Source organism: Miniopterus natalensis, chromosome 11 (genome assembly GCF_054644295.1).
Source record: "Miniopterus natalensis isolate mMinNat1 chromosome 11, mMinNat1.hap1, whole genome shotgun sequence".
Taxonomy (NCBI): Eukaryota; Metazoa; Chordata; class Mammalia; order Chiroptera; family Miniopteridae; genus Miniopterus; species Miniopterus natalensis.
The window spans coordinates 76,264,693-76,284,055 of NC_142091.1; the positions used below are offsets into that span (position 1 = coordinate 76,264,693).

The window sequence follows — 19,363 nt, forward strand, 5'->3', positions numbered from 1 at the left end:
CCGTGTGGACAGTCGGACAAGGCTGCCCCCACCTGCCTCTGCGCGTGGCTGCCGCCCCCAGGGGGCCACACCGCCCGCCCCTGGCCCGGCTCGGCCTCTTTTAGGCTGAGAGGCAGGTGGCAGGTGGCAGGAGGCTCCGCCCCGCGGGGAGCCAGCCCCGTTCAGGTGCGCGCTCCAGGTGCGCGGCTCAGTTACCTGCAGGCCGGGCCTTCCTTCTGCTATGAAGCCAGGAACCTGGGCGCGGAGCAGGTGCGGCGGCCTCGCGACCTGGCGCCTAAACCAACCACCTTCACTGGCCCGCTGGGAGGGTCCAGCGGCCGGGCCCAGCCGGCCGCGCTTCCGCGGGTCTCCGGGGACTCTCGCTGTGTGCGGGCAGGGGCGCCAGCCGGCTGGAGCTGGCTGCTGATTGGCTGGTGGTCAGCTGGTTCACGCCCATGCTTCCAGCTGGCTGTTCATTGGCTGGTGGTCAGCTGGTTCCCGCCCATTCTTGCAACTGGCTGCTCATTGGATGGTGGTCACCTGGTTCCCGCCCAGCCTGGCAGCTGGCTGCTCATTGGCTGGTGGTCAGCTGGTTCACGCCTATTTTGTCAACTGGCTGTTCATTGGCTGGTAGACAGCTGGTTCCCGCCCATGCTTGCAGCTGGCTGCTCATTGGCTGGTGGTCAGCAGGTTCACGCCTATGATTGCAGCTGTTCATTGGCTGGAGGTAAGCTGGTTCCAGCCCATGCTGGCAGCTGGCTGTTCATTGGCTGGTGGTCAGCCGGTTCATGCCCAGCCTGGCAGCAGGCTGTTCATTGGCTGGTGGTCAGCTGGTACACGCCCATTTTGTCAACTGGCTGTTCATTGGCTGATGGTCAGCAGGTTCCCGCCCATATTGTCAACTGGATGTTCATTGGCTGGTGGTGAGCAGGTTTACGCCCAGGCTGGCAGCTGGCTGCTCATTGGCTGGTGGTCAGCAGGTTCCTTCCCATGCTTACAGCTGGCTGCTCATTGGCTGGTGGTCAGCTGGTTCACGCCCATGTTGGCAGCTGGCTGCTGATTGGCTGGGATCAGGGGCATTAACGGGTTGCTGGGCCGCGTGTCTCCCACCCTCCCAGGTGCATCCACCTGTTTGCACGCTAGGTGGCAACCGCATTTCCAAGGGCCAAGCCCCTGCACACGCCATGCCTGCCATTGTCCGGTTGTCCCAAGCCAGGCACCTGACCAGCTCCTACTGCGGGGCTGGAGCCGCAGGCCTGCCCCTGGTGGGGGGATTCTCGGCCACTCCTGCGACCTGCCGGGCAGGTGCTCTGAGGATACGGTCGCCTGGTCCCCTGGTTCCCTGGTCCCCTGGACGGCCACCAGCTGGTGCAGACGGCTCCTGCAGCCGCAGTGGCCGGTGTGGCGGTGGCTTGTTTCCTGGGGTGTCTCCTGTGGGGCGGCTGAGCCCCCCAGGCAGGGATAACCCAGGCGTGTCTGTCTCCCCACCTCGCAGCCGAGGAAGGGTCTGGGGGCTGTGGCTCCGTGACCGTCCATCACACAAGCCATTGCACCTGCTGATTGAATTGGCCGTGAAAGCAGCTGCGGGTGAGCAAGTGGCAATTAGATGCAGAGTCTGAGGCTCAGACGGGGCACCGAGCACGCTTTTGGTGGTGCTGCTGGTAATCCTCACCTGCGGATGGTTTGCCCATTGCTTTCAGGGAGGGGGGGGAGACACATCCGCTGGTTGCCTCCCCCACGGGAGCAAACTCACACTCCAGTAGGTGCCCTTGACCAGGAAGCAAGCCCTCGGCCCTCCGATGTCAGGGCGGATGCTCTACCACTGAGCCGCACCGGCGGGGCTAGTGGCACTTTCTATTTATTATTTATTTTTAGCCGCACTTTTTAGAAGCATTTCCTGAAACCACAAGTTCGCAACTATTGGATTCCCCTCAATTGTCCAGACACGTGCGGTGACCCAGCAGAACTGGCCCTAGATCACAGGTGGGCGCCGTCCCGGCCCCTCCTGGGTCATCGCTCCGCTCCATCCAGAAGCTGAGGAAACTGATGGGCCTGTTTCACCCAAACACCGCCCGCCTGCGGCGCAGGCCCATGACTGTAACCAGGGAGCAGACTCAGGGCTCTTGCAGATGGGGACTTGCGAAGGCTGGCAACTGAGGGTTCTCCCTGGGGTCCCGACAGGGACGGGCCACCCCACCGAGGGGGCCTGACCTGGGCCGGTTCCTGGGGGGGCCAAGCTTTGGATGCCAACTCCAGAACTTTTTAGTACCTCTGAGCACTTTAAAGTACTTTTAATCAACTTGTTAAGTCCATCTGTTAAATATGACACTGATTTTTCACAGCATAAGGATAATTCAGAAACACGCTTTTAAAATAATCTCTAAATCTTTGCAAAACATTTCCTACTTTGAGGCGAAGACAGATAGGAAGTGCTTGTCTGAGTATAACATACAGATGGACCAGAAATGTTTATGCCAGCGATTCCCAAAGTGTGGCCCCCAGACCAGCAGCGTCCACGTGGCCTTGGGACCTTTATGGAATTCTTGCTGATTCAGAAACGCTGGGGCGGGGGGGGGGCTATGTTTTAAGGAGCCCTCCAGGTGATTCTGAGGCACGTTAAGTTGGAGAACCGCTGGCCTGTGCCCGACCCCCTGCTGCAGAGAGAAATGCCTGGCACACCTGTTTCGTGCCGGTGACAGGGCTGCTGCTGGAGGCAGAGAAGAACACGTGGAGACTGAGGCAGAGAAAGACATGAAGGCGGGGACAGACGGAGACGGAGCAGACGGTCAGAAGGGGTGACTGGTGAGCCAAGGGAGGCTCAGAGAGGTGATGTGGCCTCCTGAGGTCCCCGGTCACACTGAGCCAGGACCGCCAAGTCCCTCTCCCCGTCGCTGCGTCCAGGGCAGAAAGGAGAAGCCAAAGGCTTCCCTGCCTTGTGTAGACTTTTCCCTAAAGCTCGGGTTTCCACCCACCTCGAGTGCGGCAAAACGGGCGCCACGAGCCTGGTGGCAGCATGGCCCCTGACCGTGATGACCGCTGCTCCCACCTCCTGACTGCTGAGCCCGACGGCCACCCGCCCTGGGACAGGCAGGCGGCAAACCTGAGGGCTTCACCAAGCCAGCTGGCATTAATTTTTATTTTTAAATCGTCCATTTTCCTCTCAGCTGCGCCCCTCTCCTCAAGGGCACGCGTCACAAACGCCAGCAGCTGTGTACATGGGCCAGCTTCAGGGCGGGCAGTCCGCGCGCACCTGACTCTGGCCGGAGCTGGAAGACGCAGTGACCCCCCGGGGCAGGCTGTCCAGGGACAGAGCTGGGGGTTCCTTTGCTCGCTAAGATCCAGGAATCAGCTGTCCGAGGTATTTAACAATCCCCTTCCGTGCGTTAAACCAGGATCTTCAGCTGAACACAATGTCACGCTTTGTTTAAAAAATGACCCATCTCAGCAACGACTCCACAGAAACGAAACGTGTGAAAGATCACAGTGCTGTCCTTACTTCAAAGTAGCAAAAAGGTGCCCTGGGGACACAACTACCAGGTCCCGGAGCTGAGCTCCTTGTCTGAACAAACGCGTGTTAGATGACCCCTGATCATGCCCCAGCTCCACAGAGCCCTCCCCGGTGACTCCTCTGAGCTCCGGAGCTTTCCCTGGATCGCTCTTTAAAACCACAGCATGTGGCTTACAACTCGGCAAGTATTTAATAACAGTGGTGATACTAACAGTTCCCATTCATGGAGCACTCGTTACCCATGAGGCACTTTTCTAAGCCCCGTCTGTGGACTGACTCTTTGAATCCACTGCTGTTATATTATCTCCCCATTTTACAGATGAACAAACTGCTATATAGCAAATTGGGCAACTTGCTTATGGTCACACAGCCTACTTGAACCTGACTTCAAATGCACGCGGCTCGGCCACAAACCTGTAGACTGACGTAGATTGACCTCAGTGTTTGATGAATGAGGGGTGGGTGGGTGATGGGTGGGTGGGTGGATGGAGAGAGGGAGGGAGGAAAGAATGGATGGATGGATGGATGGATGGATGGATGGATGGATGGATGGATGGTGGATGGTGGATGGTTGGCTGGTGGATGGTTGGCTGGTGGATGGTGGATGGTGGATGGTGGATGGTGGATGGTGGATGGTTGGATGGTGGATGGTTGGATGGTGGATGGTGGATGGTTGGCTGGTGGATGGTTGGCTGGTGGATGGTGGATGGTTGGATGGTGGATGGTTGGATGGTGGATGGTTGGATGGTGGATGGTGGATGGTTAGATGGTGGATGGTGGATGGTTGGATGGTGGATGGTTGGATGGTGGATGGTGGATGGTTGGATGGTGGATGGTTGGATGGTGGATGGTTGGATGGTGGATGGTTGGATGGTGGATGGTGGATGGTGGATGGTTGGATGGTAGATGGTGGATGGTTGGATGGTGGATGGTTGGATGGTGGATGGTTGGATGGTGGATGGTGGATGGTTGGATGGTTGGATGGTGGATGGTGGATGGTAGATGGTTGGATGATGGATGGTTGGATGGTGGATGGTGGATGGTGGATGGTTGGATGGTGGATGGTGGATGGTTGGATGGTGGATGGTGGATGGTGGATGGTTGGATGGTGGATGGTGGATGGTTGGATGGTGGATGGTTGGATGGTGGATGGTGGATGGTGGATGGTAGATGGTTGGATGGTGGATGGTGGATGGTTGGATGGTGGATGGTTAGGTGGGTGGTTGGATAAATGATGGATGGATGAATGGATGGATGGATGAAAATAAAGAATAGGGTGCAGTGCCCTTGGGTCATCTCTAGCCTGGGTGCTGCATCCCTGAGCTGCCAGCACTGAGGTGCACAGAGGCAGGCTGGGCTGGACCCGGAGCTGCAGCAACAGCCTGGTGAGTGAGGGGGTGCGGGTCCTGCAGTTACCATTGCAGTTGGGTCAGGAAGCCCTGGCACTGACAGATGGCCCCAGCTGAGCCTCCCCGCACCCTCCCTCACTGCCATTGCCCCGCCTAGAGCACAGAGTCCCATAGCCTGAGACCTGAAGGCAGGCTGACCTGGGGGCGACTGTCCACGGGGCCTGAGCTGCCTGTGCCTGTCACACCCTGGGCGGGGACTGGGACCCCAGGCCAGCGTGAGGATCAATGCTCCAGGAACAGGAAAGTCATGCGGGGGCTGAGCTTACAGTTATTTACCTCTGTCTCTCAACTGGCTTTTAACAAAGCAATTTCAGCATCTAATTAAGTTGTAAAATGGACTATTAGGATCGCTAATTGCTACGTACTTCACAGGAGAAACTCACTGGCGCGCAGTTAATGTAAATCGCTTGCTGACGCTGGTAATTACACCGCTTTGGAGAAGCCCGGCAAGCCCGCCCTCTGGGTACGCGTGTGTGGGACCCATTACCGAGGACTCTCAACTCCCTGGGATATAAATATGGGCCATTTTTCCAGTAATTGCTCCCACCTTGCTGTCAGACCCCGTGTCACCCCTGCTCTTTCCCACAGAGCGGCAAGGAACCCAAGGGATGGCTCACCCGATTCCATCAGTTTCGATGCTTTGGTTACTTTGGGGAGGTTGACCAGGCCGGTCATTGCTGGGCTGGAGCCTCAGCTGTGTGGCCTTGGTGTTTCCATTTGTGTTCCTTGAAATGGGGACAATCACAACACCTTCCTTCTTGCATGACAGTGCCGGCTGAGGGGTGTAACACATGGAGGTGCTTAGGATAGGCTGGGGGAAAGCAGGTTAGGCTTTAGTAGGGCTGAGCCAGTCTCATTATTTTTTTTATGACTTGGTCCTATTTATTTTAATTTTTTTTTTCATCCTTACCTGAGGATAGTTTTTCCATTGCTTTCCAGAGAGAGTAGAAGGGGGAGAGGGGGAGAAGGGGAGAGAAAGAGAGAGATTAGTTGCCTCCTGCATGTGCCCCAACCAGGGCTAGGGATGGGACCTGCAACCCAGGTACATGCCTTGACTGGGAATCGAACCCGAGACCCTTCAGTCTGAGGACCAACAATGTCCAGATGGTATCTGCCATCAGCCGGACTCGGAGTGAGGACCATGCAGGAGAGGGCCTGCTGACCTCCAGTGGACACGCAGTGTGAGGGGGGAAAAGACCTGTCCTGTGGCATGAGATTTGGGGATGTTTGTTACACAGCAGCTTGGCCATCCTGACCGATACACGGGGCACCAGACAGTCCCTCGCCTTCATTCCTCTGCATGAACGTGGTGAGTGCCCTGTGAGCACCCCCAGGTCCTGCCCGCCTTGCGCACACAGTGTCTGTCCCTCACTGACCCCTTATTTATTTTTGTTAATCTTCACCCGAGGATATTCTTTCCATTGCTTTTTTTCAGAGAGAATGGAAGGGAGGCGGGGAGAGAGAGAGAAACCTCAGTGTGAGAGACACGTTGATGGGTTGCCTCCACACACGCCCCAGCTGGGATGGGGAGAACCTACCACCCAGGTACGTGCCCTTGACCGGGAGTCGAGCTGGTGACCCTTGGGTCTGCGGGTCGGCACTCCAGCCACTGAGCCAAACCGGCCAGGGCTGGACCCCTTTATTGAAGTCTGGGGGAGGAAGAGGCAGCCTCGCGGTGAGCTGGTTCTGCGCTGTGGTCCGTTCCGCCAAGCCGAGGCTCCGCCCGGTATCGGGAGCCACAGATCAGAGGGCTCTCCTGCTGACGGCAGAGGCGCCCATGTCCTTATAGTCGTCGCTGGTGACCCACATGTCCTTGAAGGTAGAGAGCGAGCACAGGATGGAGCCGCCCACCCAGGCGCTGTACACAGAATAGGGGCAGGCGCACACCTGGATGGGGGCCGAGGGGCAGAGAGAGGGGGGCGGGGAGGGAGGGAAGGGAGGGATGGGGCGGGGGGGAGACATCAGGATCAACACTCGTCTAAATGGGGGGCACAAAATACCAATTCCTGAACAAACTTCTTCCCCCCCAGAAAATACAATTTCTTCCACCCATTGAAGATGTTTAACGGTCCACATCCCACTGCCTGTCGCTTCCTCAGACTCACGCTACAAAACATGACACATTTATACTTATGTCACATCTATGTGTAAGCCATACGTATTCTACAGAAAAATTAGAAAATGCAGATATCAAAAAAAATAATAATAAATCACGAGGAATCCGAAGCCCAGAGAAACCCCCAGACATTTCAGCACCGCTTTCAATACCTCCTGGCTCCTGTTCCTGTCCTGCTCTTACAGGGACGTCGGTGGAGTGAGACGGTCCTTCACGCCCAATTCGGGGAGAAAGCAGTGCTTCTGACCCAAGCCAGGGCTCCCCTGGGCTGGGAGGGGGAACAGCGCCATGCCCATTTGCCAGCTGGGGCCACTGAGGCTCTAGAAGGTTCAATCCCTTGCTCAAGGGGAGTGTCCTCCCTGCGCGTTCGCTGACTTGCCCTAAGGCACCAGAGGGCGTCTCTTCTACTCGCTGTGCCCCAAGCGCCTGGCATGTGCCCGGCATCTCAGAGGCTCCCTCCAGAAATCCCTGTGCAGCGACTTGGGAGCCCTCATAGGGTGGACAGGGAGGACATACCTTCACGTTAATTAAAGGGGACACCAGGGCGGACAGTTCTCTCTGCATCCGGGACTTCAGGCCGATGCAGGAGCCGGTGCCTCCGGAGAGCATGACGTGGCCAAAGAGAGCCTTCCAGAGGGCGGGGCTGCAGGAGCTGATGCAGCGGAAGGCGGTCATGTGGGCGCCCAGGCTGTTCCTCCCTGCGGGCGGGCAGAGGGCGGAGCTGGGGCAGAGGCCGGGCCGCGGGCCAGGCCCCCAAGGCGGGCAGTGGTCTTTCCTCCTGCCCCGCGCCCCGGACGGCTCAGTCAGCCTGACGCTCCTTTAAAACCTGGGGATCAGCCCCGCTTTGAAAGTTCCCCCGAACCTGTGGTTCTTGTGTTTCTATCTTTCAAGTTACTGTGTAAGTAGGTGGCATAGAAATGACGCATAATGAACCCGGCCTGCGTGGCTCCGCAGTTGAGCATCGACCTATGAGCCAGGAGGTCACGGTTCGATTCCCGGTCAGGGCGCAGGCCGGGGTTGTGAGGTCGAGCCCCAGTAGGGGGCGCACAGGAGGCAGCCGGTCAATGACTCTCTCATCACTGGTGTTTCTCTCTCTCCCTCTCCCTTCCTCTCTCTGAAATCAATAAAAAAAACATATTTTTTTTTAAAAATTTTATTTTTTTTTTAAATATATCTTTATTGATTTCAGAGAGAGGAAGGGAGAGGGGGAGAGAGAGAGAAACATCCATGATGAGAGAGTCGTTGATCGAGCCCACAACTGGGCATGTGCCCTGACCGGGAATCGAACCCCGATCGCCTGGATCCTAGGTCAACGCTCAACCGCTGAACCACGCCTGGCCAGGCTAAAAAAATTTTTTTAAATGATGCACGAGAGGCTTGCAGTTCAGCACGCCACTCCCCGCGGGAATCTGCCGCTGTAAAAATGGGATAGTGTGAGAGCTGGGGGAGGACTGTAGGGTACAACCCACTTGCAACGGTCAGCAAAGCAACGGATACACCGTAGGTGCCTAATAAGTGACAGCTTGAGTCAGAGGGACCTGTGAAATGGGGCGCAAAGCTGCTACCACGGGCTCCTCAAAGCAGAACCCCTCTCGGCCACCACGGCCTGTTTTCTCTGGCACGGTGCCCGCCTGTCCACGTCTGGGCTCACGTCCGTCCCTCCCCGCGGGCTCACCTATGAGGTCCGTCTGGAAAAGCGCCTCCATGCAGAGGAACGTCTCCTGCCCCAGCTCGATCTCCCGGCCGTCAGGCAGCTGGTGCTTCCCCGGGTGGGGCGACAAGAGGAACCCCTCCTTTTCCTTGTCGAAGTCCAAAGCCACGTGGCAGCATTTCTCTTTCAGGGCCCGGATGTACTCCCGTTCGCCTGGGCAGGAAGGGGAGGCCAGGTGGGAAGGGTGTGAACAGGAGGTGAGCTCGCAAACCCAACCCCGCTCCTCGCCGTGGGGACGGGACAGCACAGCCACAACGGCGTCTGCTCTCATCTCAGATTCCAGCGCCTCTGGGTCGGGGGCGCGCGTGGCGGCCTGCGCTTGGGGTCGAGAAGGTGGAAGAGAGATGCCAGGACTAAGGTGCAAGCGTCTGCAAAATGTCCGGGTTTGTAGGCTGAACCTGCTCTAAAGGGTGTGTGTTCAGGGGGCTGGGAAAGCAAATGCAATGTTATCACCTATTGAAGTAGGAGGCGCTGTTGGAGCCCCATCCCCACCTACAAGGGCTCACAGCTGCCCCCTCCTCTGCCCCGGCTGATCGAAGCCCCTCCTCTGGGAATGTCTGGGTGACTGACGGCAGGTTCGAGGCCCAGCCGGGCCTTCTGGTGTTAATGGTTTTATACTTCATTTATCACTGTTTCGAGTTTGGGTCCAAGGGCACGCCCTGCACCAGCTCACCTGGCAATGGAACTGATTCTACAGCCCACCTGGACCCTCGCCCACTGACACTGGTCTTGCCCTGATATGCCCAGTTCCCAGCCTGCCACACTCTTCGGTTCCTTCTTGGCCCTTTCCTCCCACAGCTGATGCTGTTAGCCATGCCCTTCTGTCTCGGCGGCTGGGACACTGCGCACTCCTGGTATTTTCCCTTCCTTGCTTAGTCTGGGCTTTGCTGAGACACATCTACGTTCAGATCCCACCTCTGCCATTTACCAAGTGCCTGGCGTTAGGCAAGTTCATTCTCCATGTAAACCTTCCTTTTCCTCATCTTTGAAGCTGGGATCGGTCACCAGTCATGGGACTGTTGTAGGAACAAGATGAAACAACGCCCATAAGGATCCTGTGAAATGTCTGACTTCGTCCTAGCCGGGCCTCCTCACTCTCTCTTGCTTCTGCTTTAATCACTGCTGTTCTTTAGGGTTCCATGCTTTGCTTGGCTTTGGAGGCAGGCCTCCTGCCTTAGATGACCAGAAGGTACAATGCAAGGTTGTAGGCTTGTGGAGGATTGGTATCCAGTCCAGGGACTGGATGAGCAGTGGGACAGGAACCTCCTCACCTGGGGCCCTTGGTTCACAGCCCAGCTGCTACACCTACTAGTCAAGGGATGTAGAAGTCACCTAACCTTCCTAAGCCCCTTCCTCTTCCAATGGAGATAATTGCTCCCCCTCATGATGATATGACACAAAGTAATGAGAGGATGTATGTGAAATGTTTACTTACCGCAGCACCTGCACAGGACAAGTACTCTGATAATCTTAGCTCATCATCAGGGTCATCACCATCATCACCACCATCATCACCATCACTATCACCACCATCATCACCATCATAATCACCATCATCACCATCATCATCACCATCATCACCATCACTATCATCATCACCACCATCATCACCATCATCACCATCATCACCACCATCACTATCACCATCATCATCACCATCATCACCATCACTATCACCATCATCACCATCATCACCATCACCACCATCACCACCATCATCACCATCACCATCATCACCATCATCACCACCATCATCACCATCATCACCATCACCACCATCACCACCATCATCACCATCATCACCATCACCACCATCATCACCATCATCACCATCATCACCATCATCATCCCAAAGCCCTTAGACACAGGTAGGTTGTTGGTCAAGTAGCCTTAACTTTACAAACTGAGGCCTGTTGCCCTGGCCGGTTTGGCTCAGTGGTTAGAGTGTCAGCCCATGGACTGACTGGTCCTGGGTTCGATTCTGGCCAAGGGTACATGCCTTGGTTGCAGGCTCGATCCCCGGTCCTGGTCGGGGCATGTGCAGGAGGCAGCCACTCAGTGCTCAATGTGTCTCTCTCACATCAGTGTTTCTCTCTCTCCCCTTCCCTCCCCCCCATCCACTCTCTCTGAAAAGCAATGGAAAAATATCCTCAGGTGAGGATTAAAAAAATAAATTAAAAAAACAAAACCAAATTGAGGGCTGCAGGTTGAACAAACCGAAAGGATGTTACCCCAGAGACTGGCCCACAGTAGCAACTTCCTACCTAAGGCTATCAGCGAGGCCCCTTTTTCCGACAGCAGTCACAGGAGGTACAGGGTTATGTCTTGACCCGCGATGTCCATCTGCATGGTCGACTGGCGCAGAGGACAGCCCTCGATGACGGGCACGAAGAACGTCATTCCTTCTCCGGACTCAATGGACGTCCCTAGACAGGAGAGCACGCTGGCATCCTAGTGTAGAGGGCATGGCGCCCTCACCACCCGTCAAGTCAGCGGGAAGAGAGGGCAGAGGGGAAAACCATCGGAGGGGAAGGCCGCGCTCTGAGGAGCAAACTGTCTTCCCCGTGGGGAGCATGCTGGGCGGGGGACATCCGGGCCAGACCAGGGACGACTATTCTGGACAGACCTACGGATGTTCTTATTACACCGGACACACGGGCATCAGCGGCAGGCGCCAGGGAGGTCAGAGGGGAAGGAGGGTGCTGTGCCCCTAACACCTCCTTCCGTCAAGAACCGTCTGCGCGCTGATGCGGACGCCGGGGCCCTGGAAGGCGCCCGGATGGGCAGGAGTCTGCGAGCCGTGCGGGAGGCACGCATGCCAGGTGCCCGGGAAACGCGCACTCCCCGCGCTCGTCAGAAAGGGCGAGATGTGGCGATGGGGACCCGGGGCCTCGCTTTGTGTAAAATGGCTTCTTCTGGGACCATCCGCAGCCCATTAGGGCATCTGGGTACCTGGCCGTGGAGTCTGGAGACCAAGAACTTCAAGTTTAAAGGGAGCACCCTGAGCCAAGACGAGCTCCACGCCCGGCTAGGACGGCGCAAGGAGTGGGTCCCTCCCCCGAAACACCTAAAACATAGAAGGAAATACAGGAAACAACGGTTTTCAAGATACTGGATACCAGGCAACAAAGGACAGCGTCCCCGAGAGGCAGGCGTCACGAGACGACTCCGGCCGGCCATCACGCCTCACGCGGAGACACAAAAGCGCCAGGCGCGATGCCAGCCCAGGGAATCCAGCAGCAGCCCAGGAGGGCCGCAGGCCCGGCAAACGGGCCCTCTCGAGGCGCAAGGGTGTTTCAACATTCAAAACGCCGTCAGTGTGATTCAGTGTGATTCACCGCATGAAGGAACTAAGAGAAAATCCATATGGTTCTATCAGTCGATGCAGAAAATGCATCTGATTGAATTCCACATCCGTTCATAATTTAAAAAATAAAAAACTCAGCCGTCGGTCCTCATGAAGCCCTCCTTCACGCCGACACGGGTGTCTCTGAAAAACCCGCAGCCGACGCTGAACTCGCTGGGGAGACCGAAGGATTCCCTGTACGGTCAGGAACAAGAACAGCTCCGGGCCGGGGGCTCCGGCCGGGGCAAGGGGCGAGAAGACGCACCGAGGAGCGACGCGTTCGGAAAGAAAGGCAAACGACCTGTGGGCAACGGGATTGCCTACGTAGAAAATCCGATGAAAGCCACAGGAAAAAGCAACCGGCACAACACGCGAGGTCGGCGAGGGCACCAGGTGCGATATCAATATATGCAAAAAATCAACCCCACGTCTCTGCACCAGCAACGAACGGCCGGAAATTGAAACAAAGACACTTGACACCCGGGAGCTGTCACCGCATCTGTCGGCTGGAAGACTATATTGCTAAGATGTCAGTTCTCCCAAAAACTGATCTATCGATTCAATGCAACTCCAGTCGAAACCCAAAGAGGCTTTTTGGGTAGAAAGCGACAAACTGATTCCAACATGGAAACGTGAAAAACCTAGAATGGCCAAAACATTACCAGAAAGAGGAGCCTAAGGGCGTCGCCCTAACTTGGTCCTATTTCAAGGCTTATAAAAGCTCCAGTAACCCCGGGGATGTGTGTTAACCAACAAACAGACAAACGGGCAGAACAGAAGGCAGAGAAGGACCCACACGTACACGTGAGGGCCACTGACTTTCCGAAAACCGTGCAAAGGCCGCTCCGTGCAGGGAGCACAGTCTTTTCAGCAGAGAATGTGCGAACCACTGGACATTTAGACACACACAAGAGTCATCTGCACCTTGTACTATGTAAGAATGATTTCAAAGTGGATCGTAGAGCTAACCGTAACACTGAAAATTATACAACTTGTAGATAAAAACATAGCAGAAAACCTTTGGGTTCGGTGTGTATCTCTTAGATATGACACCGAAAGCCTGATCTGCAAAAAAACACACACAAATCGATCCATTGGGCTTCAATAAAATAAAAAACTCTCTTCTCCAAAAGACACGGTAAGAAAATGGAGAGTGAAGCCACAGCCCGGCTGGTGTGGCTCGGTGGTTGAGCGCTGACCCGTGAACCAAGAGGTCACCCGTTCAGTTCCCGGTCAGGCCACAGGCCTGGGTCGTGGGCTCGTCCCCAGTCGGGGGTGCAGGAGGCGCCCGATCAATGATGCTTCCCTCTCGTGGATGTTTCTCTCTCTCCCTCTCCTTTCCTCTCGCTCTAAAACTCAATTTAAAAAATATATATTTTTTAAAAAGTGAAGCCACAGACTCAGAGCAAACATTTGCAAAACATGTCTCACAAAAGACGCGCCTTGGATGCAGAGGATCCCCGAGACTCAGAGATGAGCAACGCGGTGAAACGCGGGCCTGACGTGTGAACAGACATTGACCGGGGCCGATACACGGATGTTAAGCACACACGTGAGGAGACGCTCGATGTCGTTAGTGGCGAGGGAAACGCAAACCAAAACTGCAACGTGATCCCAGCGCAAACCCGTTAGAACGGTGGCTGGAGACTGGGCACAGCAAGTGCTGGCGGGAGCGCCGAGGACCCGGAACGCTCCCACGGGGCCGCGGGGAGCTCAGGGCGGCTCAGGCGGTCACCTTGGCGGTCACCTCCGGCAGGTCTGACAAAAGTTCAGCTGACGCCCACCACACAACCCAGGCGCCTCCCTTCTAGACATTTACCCATAAAATGAGCGCACGTCCGCGCAAAGTCTTCGTGGCGTCAGGTGCCCGCGGCGGCTTCCTTTATACCTGCCCCGCGCCGGAAACGAGCCAAACTGCGTTCACAGCGCAGCAGACAAGCCACGGACGGGGCAGCCACGCGGCGAAACGCGACCCGGCCACAAAAAGAAACCAGCGACTGATGCGAACACCACCATGGAGGAATCTCCAAATAACCGTGCTGAGTGACAAAAGTCACGCCAAACGGGTGCACACGGCGCCATCGCAGGGACACAAAGCTCCAGGAAACGCAGACGCCTCGACTGGGACGGGCTGGGGCTGAGGGGCAGAGGGGCGGCGCGGGGAGGGGACAGGAACGTTCAGGGGTGATGGGCACTCATTGTCCTGATTGTATGTGGGACTGAGCCTCAAGCACGACCCAGGAGGTCAGAGTTCGATTCCCGGTCAGGACACAGGCCCGGGTTGGGGCTCGATCCCCCGTCAGGGGCGTGCCTGAGGCAGCCGATCAATGACTCTCATCATTGATATTTCTCTCTCTCTCTCTCCCTCTCCTTTCCTCTCTCTGAAATCAATTTTTTTTAAAAAAAACATCAAACTGTGTGTCCTAATCACGGGGACTTCATCGTAGGTCAATCGCCCCTCAGTACCGCTGTCCAGAAAAATGCAAGTCCAGTGGGAGCACGTGGTTTAACCAGGACAGGAGAAGAGGGCCCGAGGTCGAGGAAGCGCTGGCAGGTGTGTGTTCCGTGGACTTTCCTTTCACCGTTTGCAGGGAGGGGGTGGGCACGGGCTCCCCCCGCCCGGGGCTGGGCTTCTGCAGGGCACTCACCCGAGATCAGGCCGGAGGAGTAGAGAGAAAGGACCCCCTGGTTGGCCAAGTACAGGGCTGGCACGTTAAAGGTCTCAAACAGGATCTGTGGAGAGGCATCGGGCAGCGCTGGCAGCCAGGCCGCAGGCAGGCGGCCTTTTGTTTGCCTGCATGTGCCCTGCCTGCAGGAGGCACCTGGCTCCCCCAGAGAGATGCAGACAGTGGGGTTGGGGAGCAGGGACCCGTCGCCCCAGCTCTGCCCGGCCAGGCTCCGTGACACTGTTTCCCAGTCTGTAAAATGGTCTCACACCCCCCCCAGGGACCCTCCTGGACATCAAGAGGGCATTTCATGGTCTCGTGAGGACGATTCTGCCCCCCAAATGCTCTCGGAGGGCAGGCAGGCTGCAGGGAAATCCCGACACCGACTCGGGATGACTTGCTTGTTTCATAACAATGGAAACAACAGAAGCTAACAGCCGTGTGTTAACTGTACGCCAGACACTCAGTCCCCACAGGGCACGGTCAAGGGAAGTTTTCTGGGTGCTGACTGTACCCGGGGCAAAAGCAGCAACAGGGGAGATAGGATCTGGCTTCCTCTGCCCACGGTGAGTCCCCCTGGGTATGTGATGTTGGGCTCCCCACCTGTCCACGAGAGACCAGGGTACAGGAATGTGAGGGAGCAGGAGCCAAGGTGGGCTGAACATGGGCTGCTGGACACGACAGGGCTGCGACTTGGTGAAGTCGGCTGGGTGACGGGTGACTCTCCTACAGGTGGTGACACTGAGGTCCTACAAGGTCAAAGGTTTTTCTGATGCCACTCAGGGCGATAAGAGCCAACACTGACAGGTGCAGCTCCAAACCAGAGACGCTGCCCGGCGGGGCCCTGGGGGCTGTACCGGGGGCGGTGGGGACATGCTGGAGATCGGCTGTGTGGCCAGCACCATGGTTTGTGTCAGGGCTAAGTTCACATGTCAACCCGACTGGGCCACAGAGGTGGGGCCCCTGCCGAACATTTGGACAGTCACTTTCCTGGGTGAGTCTCCGAGGTGTTCTGGGCGACAGTCACATTTAAGTCGACGTGGAGTAAAGCAGATTGCCCTCCCCAGGGGGGTGGGCCTCACCCAGTCAGTCGAAGGTCTGAATAGAACCGAAGGCCTGATAAGAGGGAATTCCTTCTTCCTGATGCCTTTAAACTGGGACATTGGTTTTACCTGCCTATGGATTGGAACTCACACCACCAGCTCTCCTGAGGCTCGGGCCAGCTGACTCACCCCGGGATGTGTCCACCTCCATAGGCCCGTGAGCCAATTCCTTATATCAAATCTCTTTCTATAAACGTATCTCCCGCTGTTTTGTTTCTCTGGAGGATTGTGTCTAAGTTTGGGGGAGTCATGCTCCCTTGGGGTGAGGGACATCCTGCCTCTCTCTGTCCAGGTCCCTGGGGCCCCGACAGGCAGTTGTCATTCTCAAAGTGGGGACCTGCTGTTTCTGGGCTGTGGGCTCTGGGCCTGGTTCACATGGAACCGGCTGTGGCCCACTTCTGTGGCCACCTGGCCACGTGTGGAGGAGGTTCCATAGGCGCCTCAGGGCCCTGTTCTAATGAGGCGGCAGCTTAGGCCTGCGCTGGGATGAACGGTATCTCTTTCTGGGTCACGGCATGAGCCTCCTGTGTGCAGGTGGTGCCGTGGCCACGGGGGCTGCCCTCAGGGGCACCGCTCGCTGAGGGACACACGCTGGGCCCCGGGACCCCAGGCCACATGGTGGACCCTGTCGCCTGCTTAATTAGCTCACCCAAGTCCTCAGTAGAGGCCTAAGGGTGTAACTGGAACACAGGCGGCCAGCGCAGCCCCTGAGGCCCCACCCACCTGGACCCTGTCTGCACCCTCAGGGCCTCCACCATCCAGTTCAACCCGACCAGCACATGCAGCCAACTTCCTTCCTGGGGGCAGCTGGGGTGCGGCTCTGAGAAGGGGCTCCGGGGATTTAAGTCAGAGCCAGACATCCAGACAGAACACACAGCGTGACAGAGCTGAGGATGGGCCGTGGAGCCAGGCCCTGGGGGTCCCGGGCGGTCTGCAGCCACTCGCCCTGTGACCTCGGCCCGATGGCTTACGCTCCTGAACCCTCCGAGCTCTCCCTCGGTGCACAGGGGCCAGTGGTCGCCCTGCCCGAGGGCGGCTGTGAGATGAAATCATTCGGAGTGAGCCCTCGCCCCGCCTCACAGGCCCACGAGCCGTCCTCGGTGGCCGTCATTCTTGCCGAAATGTCAAAGGGCACAGCTCTCGCTGGTGTTTTTATCTTGCTGAGCAAAGGGAAGGTGACATCCCCAGGGCGGCCTGGTCCCTGCCCGGCCCCACCGGCCTCTTACCTCCGACACTTTCTCCTTCCTGGACATGGTGCTCAAGGGGGGCTCCGTGAGCATCAGGGGGTGCTGCTCGGGGGCCACGCGGAACACCTCGTAGAAGGAGTGATGCCAGATCTGGGGGGAAGGGGCACGGTCGGGTGCGTCCATGAGCTCAGCGTACCCACAAATGGGCAGACCGTCTACCCCGAAAGCGGCTTCTTCGGTGGCATGTGATGTGTCGGCGGGAAGACAGGGTGTGGCCTTGCAGAGGCCACAGAGCTCCGTCCGTGGCCTTGACAGGACAGGATGGGGGAGGGGCACAGGCCCCTCTAAAGAGCCTTGTGGTCTCCGTGGGGGACAAGTCCCAGCCCTGGGGTGACGGGTGAGCCCGTGACTCAGTGAGGGGAGGGGCGCCCTGAGAGCACGGGCCTCGGGCCCAGCAGAAGTCCTGATCCCACCGCCCACGGGTGCCTGACGGGTGACGGGCCTTACGAGCCGTTGCCTCATCTGTAGGGTGGGAAATGTTCCCTCCCTCCCAGGCGTGAGGGTTAGATAGCATGACATCTGCGGAAAGCCTGGTGTCTTCGCTCCCTGTGGCCACGTTAAGTCCCACAAATGTGCGGCTTAAACCACAGACATTTACTGTCTTCCGTCCCGGGGGCTGGGAGACTGACATCCAGGCGTGAGCAGGGACCGAGAGCCGGAGCCACCGAGGGAGCCTGGGGGGGGGGGGGGGGACGTCCCTTCCCGCTGCCGAGGCGCAGGGGCCGGGGACCAGGTCCCGGCCCAGCAGGGGCTGCAGGTCACCTTCTCCATGCTGTCCCAGTTGGTGATGGTGGCCCGAGAGATGGGATACAGCACGTTCAGGTTCTCTGGTCTCCTCTGAACCTCGCGTCCGATGAACCACTCCTCTTTGTCCAGTCCCACCAGCGGGTCCTGGAAAAGGCAGGGGTTTTATTTTTATTTTATTTTATTTATTATTTTTTAACCCTTACCCGAGGACATTTTTTCCATTGATTTTCAGAGAGAGTGGAAGGGAGGGAGAGAGAGAGACATCGATGGGTTGCCTCCCGAACACCCCCCGACCAGGACCAGGGATCAAACCTGCAACCGAGGTACATGCCCTTGTCCGGAATCAAACCCGGGACCCTTCAGTCTGTGGGCCGATGCGCTAACCACTGAGCCACACCAGCCAGGGCAAGGCAGGGGCTTCGCGAGACAGGCCGGCTCTCGAGCCACCAGAGCTCACCCGCCCGGAGCTCTGACGTCTTAGGAGTTTGTCTTTTAGGCAGAGGGGTCTGGACGGGGGGTGGGATCTCCTACAACGAGCCCAGGGCAGCTGCTGGCCTTCTGGGAGCCTCCACCCTGTTCTCGGTCACGGGGGACACGGACACCCATCCTCTGTTGGGGGATCAGGGTCTGGCAGCACGTGGGGGGGGGCACGTTCCTGCAGGTCAGTCCCGGGGGGCAGAGGATGCCCGGCAGGTGGAGCACCGCCCTGCCCACCCTCCTGCTGGCTCCCGGGCCAGTGGCTCAGTGGCAGGTGTCCCTGGGTACTGGCGGCCACTGTGCATCTTAAAAGGACAGGTCCACCCCACTCTTAAAGTGGGAAAGCAAGAAGCACCCTGAACGGGTGGCAGGTTTCTTTTGTACAATCGCCTGCTTTTCTAACTTACGTCACCGGCCGCCTCCGTCTAAGCCTGGCCCTGACAGTGCAGCCCAGCTTCGGGGAGTCAGGTTAGACATACCCCCCAGACCTGCTGCAGCGGGAGCTGTGGGGGGGCAGCCCTCGCATTTTACCTGGCGAGTGCCCGGGAGTCAGGCGCTCGATGACCTTGGCCCCCGCCCGCTCTGAGGGTGCGACTGGGCCAGTCCTGCGGGAGGCGGCCATCTCCAGGCTGAGCAGCACCCCGGGGAGGGCGCCCTGTCACTCACACTGTGCCGAAATCTCCCCAGAACAGTCGGGAACACGGCCAGGGGCACTTCTGCTCCCGAGAAGCCCACCTTGCTGAAGCCGGTGCCAAAGTCGCAGACGAGGGGCACGTTCATCGCGCCGTGTGACCCAGATGGGCTGCGGGGAGATGGGACAGTTATTTGCATCGTTAGCAAGGTGCTGGCCCCGCAACGGGCTCTGCCAGGCATGGCCTCGGGCTCTGAGCTCCCGGGGCTCGCGGGGTGCCCCTCACATGGCCGCGCAGGTGGCTTCCCACACCCAGGGCAGGGCCCTGCCTGGGCGGCCGAGCCACCGTCCACACGCTGTGGGCAGTTTGCTGGGAAGGGTGGGCTTTCAGGTGACCACTGACACGGGGCTGTGCTGGAGAAG

At 57.7% G+C, this 19,363-nt stretch overlaps 1 protein-coding gene across 1 annotated transcript; it reads right to left on the reverse strand.

The window, feature by feature from the left end:
• Positions 1 to 6,639: 6,639 nt before the first annotated feature.
• Positions 6,640 to 19,089, reverse strand: LOC107540355 (actin, aortic smooth muscle-like). Its single transcript, XM_087822307.1, is given in 9 exon segments — positions 6,640 to 6,754; positions 7,196 to 7,280; positions 7,529 to 7,671; positions 8,669 to 8,876; positions 10,988 to 11,149; positions 14,718 to 14,802; positions 17,065 to 17,175; positions 17,848 to 17,976; positions 18,976 to 19,089. Coding segments are annotated over 9 exon segments (1,152 nt in total).
• Between the last annotated feature and the right edge of the window lie 274 nt (positions 19,090 to 19,363).